The sequence below is a fragment of the Mesoplodon bidens genome (genome assembly GCF_964165515.1).
Source record: "Mesoplodon bidens genome assembly, chromosome: 1".
Classification (NCBI taxonomy): Eukaryota; Metazoa; Chordata; class Mammalia; order Artiodactyla; family Ziphiidae; genus Mesoplodon; species Mesoplodon bidens.
Genome location: NC_138176.1, coordinates 32,757,407 through 32,770,667, shown reverse-complemented (window position 1 = coordinate 32,770,667; position 13,261 = coordinate 32,757,407). Strand labels below are relative to the sequence as shown.

Genomic DNA, 13,261 nt, shown 5'->3' with positions numbered 1-13,261 from the left:
ATAAAGCAAGAAATCAGCCCAGCACAGGGTAAGCTCTCCATAAACATTATCTAGGATATCATTGCCCGGATTATGACCACAGCTGTTCTGACTGGTCTCTTTCCCCCTACAGCCGAGTGATCCTGTCCTAACATAAGTCAGGTCGGGTCACTTTCCTGCTCAAAACCTGGCAGGGGCTCCGCATTCAACGCAGAGTAAAGGCCTTACAGTGGGCACGAGGCCCTGCGTGGTCTCCCCACCCCCTCACCTCTCTGAACTCCTCCCCACTGCTCTCTCCCTAACTAGCCAGGCTTGCCCCTCCCTAAGGCCTCTGTTCTAGCTGTTCCCTCTGCACGGTGTGCTCTTCCCAGAGTCCACTTGGCTAGCTCCTTCACCTCGGGCAAGTCCTTGCTCAGATCCTACCTCCTTTATGAGGCCTACGCTGTACGCAGCATGACCTTTTAACATATCATGTAATTTACTTATGCTGTTACTGTGTCTTATTTGTGTCCCCTGTTGAATCCAAGCCTCACCAAGGCAGACATCATTGTTTTGTTCTCTGTTATATTCCCAGCATCCAGAACACACATGTCACATAGTAGGTGCTCAATAAATATTGGTTGAATCAATATTATTACCCTCCAAATGGAAGACATCATTATAATTCCTAACAGAATATGGAAAAATGCTCCTGAGGATTTAGCAGAAGAGTCCAGGCATAGATCTCTCACCACACAGAACTGAGGAGCCAAGGGGGGCTTCTCACTGCACCTGTTACCCCATCCTCTCCAGCCTCCCCCCACGCCCAGTGTGAGGAGCTGTTGCTCTAAGTGCTGGGGGGACTGGAGGCAAGTGGCTCAGGGCTGTAGGAGGCCGTGTGCTAAGTAACACTCCTGTACTTTCACAGACCAGCAGCTACTGCACCCAGAATCTGCTTCACCCTGATTCTTCCACAGCCATAGCTTCTCCTCCACTCCCTTATAAAGAACTTCTGGCTGGAAAGTCTGTCTTCACACACCCAGGTGAGGAAGGCCAGTTCCCAGTCTCCGCCAGCTTTCCCATACTCGCCACTAGATGGCGCAATGATTCCATCCTTGCTCCCTAATCCCACGTGGAAAGGACAACATTTCTAGATCTGTGCTTCTTCGGAAAATTAACCTCAACGACAACTTCATTCATTGTCCTCCTTTCCCAGGGTTTCCCTGTCCTCTATCTAAGCCTTCAGGTTTTGCTCCCTGGAGCCTCCGAGCCCGCCCTGATCATAGGAGATGCTACTCTGGGGCAGGTGGCTCAGACCATCAGTTTTACAGAATCTCGTATGAGAGGATGTTACAGCCAGAGGGAACCTTACTCATGCACTTCCTCCACCCTCCTGTTTGACCAACGGAGATTCAGAGAGGCTGGGTGACTTGCAGAGAGATGCACAGCCAGACAGGAACAAAATCCAGGCTGGATTCTGGGTCTCCTAACTCCTCATCCTCTTTTATATGAGTGATATTCCAAATAAAAAACAAAACCAAGTATTATTTATCCAGCATTTACTATGGACCAGGTATTATTTTGGACACAATCCTCACAATCTTCATTTATTCATTCAACAACTATTTGCTATACATCTTCTATGTGCCAGGCGCCATTTGAGGAGGAAATATGTTTATGAACAGAACAAATCAGGTTCCTTTTTTCACAGAGCTTACAGTCTAGTGTGTGCACGTGAGCATGGAGCTTTGTTATCGTAGATTATTGCCCTGGGGGAGAAAATTGCTTGGAGAATGTTTAGTGGAGATAGACATTTCATTACAGTAAGTTCTCTACATACTAACCTTCAAACTGCGAACTTTCAAAGATGCAAACATGCATCTGGTTCCAGCAAGGAACCAGAACCTGTGCCATCAATGTCAGGCATGAGTGAAATTGCAGCTTGCCCTCCATCTCCTATTGCTGACAATCCTTCAGCTCTACCATCTCCCACCTCCTCTCCCTCCTCCAGTCAGTAACTCTTCTTTCCTGTTCACTCGATGCCAGCCCCTGTATGCCACCTGTTGTACTGTACTACTATACTTTTCAAGGTACTGTACTGTAAGATTTTAAATGTTTTATTTTTTGTGTTTGTTTTTTATGTATTATTTATGTGAAATGTATTATAAACCTATTACAGTACAGTACTATATAGCCGATGGTGTTACTTGCGTACCTAGGCTAACTTTGCTGGACTTAACGAACAAATTGGACTTACGAATGTGCTCTCGGAACGGAACTCATTTGTATATAGGGGACTTCTTGTATAGGGATTTAAATATCTCTAAACACATAATACTGAAGACATTCTAGACTTGATAGTAATTTATTTATTTAAAAAAATTTATTTATGTATTTGGTTGCACTGGTTCTTAGTTGCAGCAGGCGGGCTCCCTAGTTGCAGCACGTGGGCTCCTTAGATATGGCCTGCATGTGGGATCTAGTTCCCTGACCAGGGATTGAAGCCGGGCCCCCTGCATTGGGAGCGCAGAGTCTTAACCACTGCGCTACCAGGGAAGTCCTGATAGTAATTTATTTTAATTTTTCTTATCCAGCAGTTTGAGAGAGACCTCCGGCGCTACGCTACACACGACCGGAAGATGATGCTGGATAACCACGCTCTATATGACAAGACCAAGGTGGAGCTGTCTCCCTGAGATGGGCCTTTTTGATCCTCATCACCAAGGCTGGCTCCCTGAGTGCTTTTCCAGAACTAATTTTAGTGTCCAGGTTCAGTTTCCTTTGCCCCGAGTGCCCAGTCCCCACAGATCACAGTTGAGGGCAGCTGGAAAGATCTTGATGGGAGCATAGCCCCCACCTGGCCCAGAATGCACCTCAGAGGCTTTGGGCTCAAAGATGATGGGCTAGTTGGGCCCCTAGAACCAGTCCAACAGTGAATATTAATTGAGTTTGCTATATCCTTGGTATTTGCAATGAGTAACTCCAAAGAAAACCAAGGATCCCCCCAAATCACAAATATCACTCAAGTACCCCTCAGATGCAGTGAGAATTAGCATTTTGAGTGATCATATAGGTCATTAATGAGAGTCCACTGCAAGAAGGAGAGCAACAGAGCTGACCTGAGCTGTAGATGAGCAGTCAGCTAGACTCACACACCAGCTGAGACTCACTTGGTGTGCTAGCCTTGCAGTAGTCCAAATGCTGCCTCAGCAAAATGATAGATTACTGTATGAATTAGGAAGAATTAAATATTCAACTAAGTCCACAAGTGCCAAGATCTACTCCTCCTACGGTGATCAAATGCACTAAACTAAGCTCTGAGGAGGAAGAAGACACAAAATAACCAGAAGTAATGGCTTTTACCCTTTAGGAGCTTATAGTCTAAATGAGGTGTATTTAGTTAGAGCTGTCTCACAAGTGTCAGAAACCCAATACAAAATGGAAATGGCAAAAAAAAAGAATTTGGCTTATATATTGTAGCATCTGGAATAACATGGACTTCAGGTGTGGCTGTATCAAGGTGATCACGCAAATTTCCCTCAGTGTTGGTTTCACTCTCAGGCAGCGTATTCCTATGAATTCCATCCTTCTGGCTTAGCTATCCCTTCAGAAAAGAGCTTCTTTCCTAATAGTTCTGGCAAGAGCCCTAGCTGATATTCACTGGCCAGGCCTGGGCCATGTGCCAATCCCTGAACCCTTTTCCATGGCTCTTATTGGCCAGGCTTGGGTCATGTGCCCCTCCTTGGAGGTGGGATCAGCCCCACCTGACCCTCAGAGACTGAGAGTAGGGAGGGTGGTTTCCCAAAGAAAAATCAAGGTGCTACTGTCATAAGAGAGGGCTGTGGATGCTGGCAGGAAAGCCTCAGTTGTCTAGCATGTGAGTGGAGACAGCTTCACATAACACGATGTAGGAAGACTTACAAATTGACACGTAACAAGTAGTTCAACATAAGCGAGTGCCTCCTACAGGCCCAACGCTGTGCTATAACAAGAAGGGCTGGAGGAGAAGTGGTGCTTGCTCTAACAGAGACCATGGGGTGGGAGCCTGGTGGGAGCGGGGCAGGGGTGGGAGGCCAGGAGGAGGACCCAGCACACACACGTATCCTATAATCACCCTTCCTCCTTACCAATGGCAGCAGTACGTAATTTTGACCGCACAGGAGAATTTCCCAGACCCCTTAAACAGATGGATGACAAGACCTCTCCTGAGCTTCTGATTTCATTAGACTGGGGTATAGCTCAGTTTTCAACATTTTTAAAAAAACTCCTTCAGGTAGTTCTAATGAACAACTGAGTTTAAGAACTACAGATCCGGGGCTCCCATGGTGGTGCAGTGGTTGAGAGTCCGCCTGCCGATGCAGGGGACACGGGTTTGTGCCCCGGTCCGGGAAGATCCCACATGCCGCGGAGCGGCTGGGCCCGTGAGCCATGGCCGCTGAGCCTGCGCGTCCAGAGCCTGTGCTCCGCAATGGGAGAGGCCACAACAGTGAGAGGCCCGCGTACCGCAAAAAAAAAAAAAAAAAAGAACTACAGATCAGTAGGAAGAATACCAAACGCCTCTAGTTGAATATGTAAGGCTGTCATAATTTAACCTTAATTTATTAAGTTTTTGGGGGTGGGAAAATACAAAAATTACAGAAGTCAGGTAAGATGAATTTTTATCCTCAGAAGCAGGGTAATGTGTTTGGGCAGTAATTTATTTTGACAAAACAGTTTTACAAGTAATATTTTCACTGTGTCAGCACTGAGATGCTTAACAAAAATATCTGAATGCACATATGTCTTGTTATGCTTTCAGAGGATATTTCTCAAAGCAGAAAGTGAAGAAGAAATCTTTGCACATCTGGGATTGGATTACATCGAACCATGGGAAAGAAATGCTTAGGAAAAAGTTGTCGACTTCTTTTCTGTTTTTTTTTTTTTTCAGGTTAGATAAATTATGCTTCATATTATAATGAAAGATGCCTTAGGAAAGTTTGGGATTCTTTAAGTCTTACTGAAATGCAGATTGCTTCTAGAAATAAATAGTTTGGGAAACATGATCACGCCCCACCTGGTAATGGGTTATGCTTTAATAGGCCATTTGTGGGACTGTTACTTAGAACTCACAATGCATTTTCCACAAAAACAGTGTTGTAATTGGTGGCTTGTTCTCAGGAAAGCTCATCAAAGCCCACTTTGCCCACAATGTAGCTGAAATACTGTATATTTCCAATAAAAATAGGAGAACACAAGATGGTGTAGTCTTTTGTTTTTCACTCAAATATTTTAAACTATTCTTAAACGAAAATGTAAGAAAATGAAAGAATAAAGAGTTTCAGGTTTACCTTGAGGGGCAAAACAGGTTTAATCAGAAGATCAGAGATTCTAGAGGGGGTTGTGGGTCCCTCCTGGAGCTTTTGGAGGAGGGGGACTGAGTCTTGACTCTCAGCTCAGGTCAAAGCTTGCTCCTCCCGTCACCTGGAGCTGTGTCCCTTGGTGTCCTGGCACAAGGCCACATATGGGATGTATTCTCACTGCTTTCACTCAGAAGGAAGCACAATTTCCTAAACCACCATCTCTGAGTCTCTCTCAGGGAGATGATCTCTCTTGCCCTCTTTATCTTAGGGCACCCAAGGGAACGGAGGCAGCCTTTGGAACTTCCAGGCTGCAGACCCATTTGGACGTCATGCCTTCTCTAGGAAGGCATCGACTCCATGCCTTGAAGAGACCCGAAAGGACATCTGTTCCAGCTGCTTCTGTGTCCTCAGCCTGCTGGAGAGCTGGGAGGCCTCACAATGATCCTTGCCCTTTCCTTACAGCACCCTCAGAGGAGAGGAGATGGCAAGATCCAGGACCCCATAGAGAAGCTTGATGCCCCGCCCTGGGCACAGAGAAGGAGCCTCCTTCCCTTCCTGGTGCTGGAACCTGGGGGTGGGGTGTGTATCAGCTAGTATTGCCCCAAATTCAAACTATCCCAAAACTCAGTGGCTTAAAGCAGCACAGATCTGCACACAGCCTGGGTGTTTGGCTGAGCTAGGCGGGGCTCTGCTCTTCGGGTCCATCCTCCTCCTCCTGGGACCTGCGGGCTAACCTGGCCCTCTCCTTCTCACGATGACAGCAGAGACAAGAGAGCAAGCAAACCCCAGTGTACATATGTGCTTTTCAAGACTCTTTCCATGTCTGTTAATATCCAGTGGCCGAAGCCGGTCACATGGCTAAGCCTCCAGAGATGGGGCGTTATGGTTTGTCACAATGGGATGTATTGCAAAGGGCATGAATGCAGGGAGGGCCCATGAATACAAGCTACTTCAGAGAGTTACATGTTTAGTTTCTTTTACATTCTTTTCTCTTCCTATAAAGCATCTCTTTTAATCCTGATAAATCTGGAGGTGCCATTAAAAGCTGGAAAGGGGATTCTTCTGCTCAGCTGGTGACCATGAGCCCATACACAGGGGAGCAGGGCCAGAGGGGAGCACTGAGGAAGCCGTGGGAGAGAAGGAAATGGGAGCGGCAGTGCCAGGAGAATGGAGGCAAGGTCCCCTGCCAAAGCTGGCTTCTGAGGGATGGCGGGGACATGGGGAATTCCTGCTCTCCTGGTCAGCTGTTCCACTGCCCATCAGGGCTTCACGGCTCAGCGTGCTAGTCCATGACAGTGAGGTTGATTATCATCACCCACCTTCCTCTTCCGGATTATTCAGCAGAATGCTCTATGGCTGGGCTCAGACAGCATCAGGGAGATGGACTCATAGCAACACATGGCAGGCAAGTGCGGCTGCGCCCTAAGGATTAAGGATGAGCACGTCCGTCTCATGGGTGCTGGGCCCCAAACCCAATGGCCAAGCAGCACCTGGGACCAGGTGAGCAAATCGGTGGAGAAGGATGTTTGAATCAAAGCTCCTCCAGACACCACATTAGGGCATAAAGAGCATGAAGGACAAAGATCTCGAGAAGCCCAAGGGTTGACAACAGAGCACAGCTGGGCATCCCCTGAACCGCTCCTTGGAAGGGACAGCCAGAGCTGACTCCCAGGGGTCCCATGCCCACCTCGCTTCTCTCTTTCTACAGCCCAACAGTCCTTCAATCTCCTATTGAAATCTTCTATTTCTCAAGACAGACTCTGATAAGGCCAGCTTGCCAGTTTGATGTAGGCCAACTGGCCACTGGCTGCTCTCCAGCTAATAGGTGCGCTGCCTTTGGGCCAGGTGTGCATTATGGGTCCAATCAGCCATGTGACGGTGTGTGTGTGTGTGTGTGTGTGTGTGTGTGTGTGTAAGGTGAGGTGGGTGTGGGTAGAGGCTGTTCCTCTTGGAAGGGCTATGGCCATTGGAGGCTGGGAGCTGTAGCTTCTTAGGGCAGAGCTGCTCCCATAGAACCCAAGGCCCCAGGCCCTCCCCCATGCTTGGTCCACTCTCCAAGTTCAAGGGGCCTCAAGGTCTACCCCCCAGCACCCCTCAGCACGTCTGTCACCAAAGAAACGTCATCCTTGAGACCAGGGAGTCAGCAAGGAACCCAGGCCTCCCGGGGAGGTGGAGGGAGGAATCATGGAACAAGGGAAGTCAGGCCTCGATGTCCAAAATCCAGATCTCCCCTTCATCATAACAGCCTCTCTCCAGGAGAGACCTGGAAAACAAGAGAGGAAAATGAACAAGACGACAACAATGCCAGAGAGCAATGGCTGGTCAGCACAACGGTAGGAGTGCTGCCACCTAGAGGGGAGGATGGGCTATGCGGGCTTAGAAGTAGGAGAGCCCTGTGGGCCAGAGGCCTTCCCAGAGGAGGAGGGAACACAGCAGGTTTTTTTCTTTTTTTTTTTTAAATTGCAATATAGTTGATTTACAATATTGTATTAGTCTCAGGTGTACAACATAATGCTTTATTTTTATAGATTATACTTCAGTTAAAGTTATTATCAAATATTGGCTATATTCCCTGTCCTGTATGTTACATCTTTGTAATGTATTTATTTTATACCTAGTGGTTTGTACCTCTTAATTCCTTTCCTCTATTTTGCCCACACCCCCTCCTCTGTTAACCACTAGTTTGTTCTCAGTATCTGTGAGTCTATTTCTGTTTTGTTATATTCATTCGTTTTATTTTTTAGATTCCACACATAAGTGTTAACACACAGTATTTGTCCTTCTCTGTCTGACATATTTCACTAAGCATTATACCCTCCAGGTCCATCTATGTTTTGCAAATGGCAAAATTTCATTCTTTTCTATTCTATTGTTTTAAAGAATGGGAGGATTTGGATCCACATTCGTGGTTCCAGCACAGAGACCAGGGAAGGTACATCATGTTTTATAAGCAGCAACAAGTGTAGCTGATCCAGGAGCCAGAGCTTTTGTTTTTATTTTTGGGGGGCCGCACGGTGCAGCATGTAAGATCCTAGTGCCCTGACCAGGGATGGAACCCGCCCCCTCTGCATTGGAAGCACGGAGCCCTAACCACTGGACCACCAGGGAATTCCCAGAGCCTGTTTTTGGAATGAACTTCTGGAAATGGACTTCCCAAGCCTTCTTGTGCACGCTGAAAATGTCAAAGGGGGAATAAGAAGTTTTTGTTATGTATGACAGAGGTAAAAACTGGCAGCCCATGGGCCAAATACAACTCATAGGTGTATCTTGTTTGGCCTTCACTGTGTTTTAGGAAATTTTAAAATTAGTGGTCAATGCTTAAAACCTGATAGAGTACATTAAAAAAAAAAAAGAATTTATAGCTTCTCTCGGGAAACAATCCATGGCAACAATGGGCCACATTCCTACCTGGCATCAGGGGCTATTGCTGAGGGGAGCTGCCCTCCGTGGCTGGGCCGAGGTCTCCAGGTCAGCACCAGCCCCCAGGCATCAGTCACTGCCACTCCGTTCTGGGGCTGAGCAGCTCCCTTTGGTGTCAGTGTTTGGGCTCATCCTCTCACCTGTGGAGTTCAGGAGTCCAAATGGTCAAAAGAACACTTCCAAGTTACAACAATGACACAAGAGCTACTTTCCCCATTTGAGAGTCAATTTATGGAAGTTAGCACGCAGGGAACACAGGTGCGCGACAGGAATGCCACCACTCCCCCTATCCTGTAGACATTGATAATCAATCCGCTGGACCCAGAACCTTCTCAACACAAGTGACTTTTCCAAGAAAGGCTTTTCCAATTTATCAGGTGAAAGCTTTTTTTCTTTTTTGGTGGCAAAATATATGTATCATAAATTTCACCCTTTTAACCACTTTTAAGTGTACAATTCAGTGGCATTAATTACTTTCACAACCACCGTCACTACCCATTTCCTGAACTGTCTCATCATCCCAAACAGAAACTCTGTGCTCATTAAACAATAACTCCACACTCCCCTCCCCACTGTCCCTGGTAACCTCAGTTCTACTTCTTTTTTTTTTTTTTTTTTTTTGCGGTACGAGGGCCTCTCACTGCTGTGGCCTCTCCCTTTGTGGAGCACAGGCTCCGGACGCGCAACCTCAGTGGCCATGGCTCAAGGGCTCAGCCGCTCCGCGGCATGTGGGATCCTCCCAGACCGGGGCACAAACCCGTGTCCCCTGCATCGGCAGGTGGACTCTCAACCACTGTGCCACCAGGGAAGCCCGGCTACTTTCTGTCTCTATGAATTTGCCTATTCCAGGTACCTCATGTAAGTGGAATCATACAATACTTATGCTTTTGTTTTTGGCTTGTTTTGCTTAGCATAATGTTTTCAAGGTTCATCTATGTTGTGGCATTTGTCCCTTTAGAAGGCTGAATAATATTCCATTGTACATCTAATATACCACATTTTATTTCTCCATTCATCAGTTGATGGACATTTGGGTTGCTTCCACCTTTTGGCTATTGTGAATAGAGCCACTATGAGCATTGCTATACAATATCAGTTTAAGTCCTTCCTTTCAGTTCTTTTGAATATAATCCTAGGAGAAGAATTCCTGGATCACGTGGTAATTCTATAATTATTTTGAGGAACCACTGTACTGTTCTCCATAGAGGCTGTACCATTTCGCATTCCTGCCAACAGTACACAAGGGTTCTAGTTTCTCTACGTCCTTGTCAAGATTTGTTGTTTTCTTTTTCCTTTCTTTTTTTATTTTTTTTGGTTTTTTGTTATTATTTTGTTTTGCTTGTTTTTAATGAGAGCCATTCTAGTGGATGTGAAGTGGCAGATGAAGACTTTTTGCCTATCCTGGAACCAAAAGACAGTTCAGGCTGAAAACAGTTATACGCTGGACAGGGATTCAGGTATAGGTACACGTGTCACATCTGGAGTTGCTGGCTAAGGTGAGCTGGGGAAATGTGGGGGTGGAGAGTGGGCAGCAGCTCCTCCCACTGAGAAATGCCTCATGGTCTGACATCACATGGCAGGTCATGTTCACAAGCCTCAAATCCCCAAATCCACCAAGTTTTCTCCTAGTAACTTCCACTGCCCCAGTGTTTCCCGAGTATGATATTCAAGATTATTTAGGTAGTATGTAGATGAATACCTTTGTACTGATATAATAAAAAATATTCATTGGGTGCCTACTAAGTAACTCATTTTTCTAGGCATTGGGCATGGAACAGAACAAAACTCTCTGATTCCAAGTATGGAGGTTATATTCTAGAAAGGTGTTTATTTTCATACATGTTACAAAAATAATGCTTTTCCATTTATAATAGTGATATAAAGCTTCTCTTCTGAGTACCCTTATTTAAGTGAGAAAAATGAATCAACGTAAAGGGAAACATTTAGTAAATATTACCAGTGGGATGGGGACATGGCAAGAATTGGGAGGGAAGATAGAGGAGCACAGAGGGCTGATGTTTGGGCAACCTGCAGGTGGCCTGCTTACCTTCACTCACCAACTGCCCAGCGCTGCTTCTCTCAAGGTCCCCACCACACAAAAGCCCTAGGTGGTGGAGGCGTTTCCCCATGAGAACAGCAAAGATTCTAACAGGGGTTCTTGAGGTAATTTTCTTATTTGGAAAGCCTTGTTAGGAATTCCACAAATTCCCTCTGCTAAAGCTGCACACGAAGTTTTGTTCTTGGCCAGAATTTTATCAATTAAGGTGGCGACTATTAATTGGAACTCAGCGTTCCCCAGTGCCTCCTGCTTTGGGAGCAGAGCGCCCTCTCGTGGCAAACAAAAGAACCTTCGGCGGCAAGTACAACATAATAGCAGATCAAAGAAGCCCAAGAATATTGAATAGGAACTTGGAGACATCCTAGTCCACCCCTCTTGTTGTGCAGGTGACGAACAAAGGTCTGGAGAGAGGCCCTGGCCTTGCCAGAGTCACACAGTTAATGCCAGAGTCTCTGTTGATTCGGCAGAAAATATGCACACAGGCTGGGCTCCCCTCATTACTAGCTGTGTGACCTTGGACAAGTTACCTAACCTCTCGGAGCCTCGATTTCCTCTTTTGTGAAATCAAGATGACAATGGTTTCTCCCTTTGCATCTGCTGGAGGATTAGATGAGCTAACACTGTAAAGTGCTTGATCTGGGATCCTTTGTATTGTGAAGGACCAAAGAACAAGTTACTTTCCTTGGGGGAAGTAACATTTAAGTACACTGCCAGTGCTTCACTTGCAGTACTTTATACCAGTAAGTACCAACCCCCTGAAGCCAGAACAGGAGGTAGTGAAGATTAGGACTACTGTCCTGTCTCTTGGACCCCCAGACTAGAGCCTGTCTTGACCTGACCAGCACCAGCTACGCCGCCTGAAACTCTCTAGGCACCAGGCTGAGGGTGACAGGAGGCAAAGGTCCTGTCCCATGACTCTGGAGTTTCTTGGAAATCAAGGGCTACTTTACGGGGACTTTCGGGTACTCACTGACCTTTATCTCTTACGGACAGATGGGAGCTATAGTGGGAGTCAACTTTATCTGTTTTGAATGCACTTTTTATCAATTAATTCACACCACTGTAAGTATTTCAAACCCTTCCCTCCAACATGTATATCAAAGGACCCAGAACAGTACAGAAACCCACCTCTATTATCATTTAAACTCATTATCCTTTACTCTCTCTGCAAACTTAAATCATCCCTCAAAAGCAATTTGCTTTACAATTTCCAGGACCAATAAAATTACCTTTGTAGAGCCCCAGTTTTCTCATCTGTAAAATGGACATAAGTAACACCCACACGGCATTACCTCCTGGGTTCAGTGTAAAAATCAAACAAAATAACGAATGAAAAGTGCTTTGAAAACTAAAAAGTGCTATAAATGTAACAGGGATTAGTCTTTTTCATATAATCTGGGCATCATTCAGGCACCTGGGGACTGCTTTCCAGAAAGGCAGGCATACGACTTAGGAAGACAAATCAGTCCTCTCATACGGGCTGGCACTGTAAATCCAACAAATCCAACAACAATCCAACAACAATATACTGTTTTAAAGAAATCCAGCTCCTTTGCTGAAGTTGGAAACAAGGGAGACTCTTCATGACCCTCACTGTGGTGTACTTGGATTCGAATGGCACTGTGGCCTGCAATCCATTTTGCATCCTACATGTCCCTGGTATGTAGGGGATAATATTTTCACAAGAAACAAGTCCGAAAGTGTGTCCAGTGTTTTAGCCTTCCTTAACCCTGGGGCAGGAGGCAGAAAGAGTGAGGTTATTCACCTTTACCATCTCTACCTTCTTGCTGCAAAATTAATGATGATGATGATGATGATGATGGGGGACAGGATCTCCTTTGGAGGCTGAATGATTTTCCAACATGATGCATCGAGTGCGAAATACAGCAAAACTCACACTCAGCCTTCTTACCTATAATTCTCACCAAGTATTCTTAGCAAATAATCTCCATGACCTTCATGAAAACAGGCGTCTATATAGGAAAGGTTTATTTTTTCCCTCCATTTTCCTTTCTCTATAGAAATATAATTATTAAACTAACAAGGCACAACCATTACTAATTTCAAATCAGTTTGTATTAAAGGTGTGGCAACAAGTCGCTTAAGAAAGGTTGAATTTGACATCTTTGTCCCTAACCTTCAACTGTAATTACCACTGTTTACATTTAACCGTTGGGAGGATGTTGCAGATCCCTTTGAGAATCTGAAGGGAATCATGGAATCTGGCCCCTGAATAATAATTATGCATATAAAATTTGCATACAACTTCACGAACTTCACATCTTCCTAAACTAGGTTTAAAGGAGTCCTAATTTTGCCTCTAGTTTGGGTAACTCACCCATCATTCTTCGGGGTAAAATTCTTCTGCAGTACATGTGGTGTTGGGAGCTTGTCAGGTCTTCAGGTCAGGCTGACACTGAAAGCCCTTGAGAGCGGATTTCATTCTACATTTTAGGCACTGAGTGCATGAATCTATTTTTGTCTA

General features: G+C 45.6%; 1 protein-coding gene across 1 annotated transcript in view; it reads left to right on the top strand.

Moving 5' to 3' along the window:
* DNTT (DNA nucleotidylexotransferase) overlaps positions 1–4,843 on the top strand; it is a gene marked incomplete at both ends in the record, with an annotated part of 36,259 nt that extends 31,416 nt beyond the window's left edge. Inside the window, 2 exons of the mRNA XM_081233035.1 lie at positions 2,553–2,636; positions 4,757–4,843. Of these exons, the coding sequence (XP_081089161.1) occupies positions 2,553–2,636; positions 4,757–4,843 (171 nt within the window). The remainder of the gene's footprint in view (positions 1–2,552; positions 2,637–4,756) is intronic.
* Between the last annotated feature and the right edge of the window lie 8,418 nt (positions 4,844–13,261).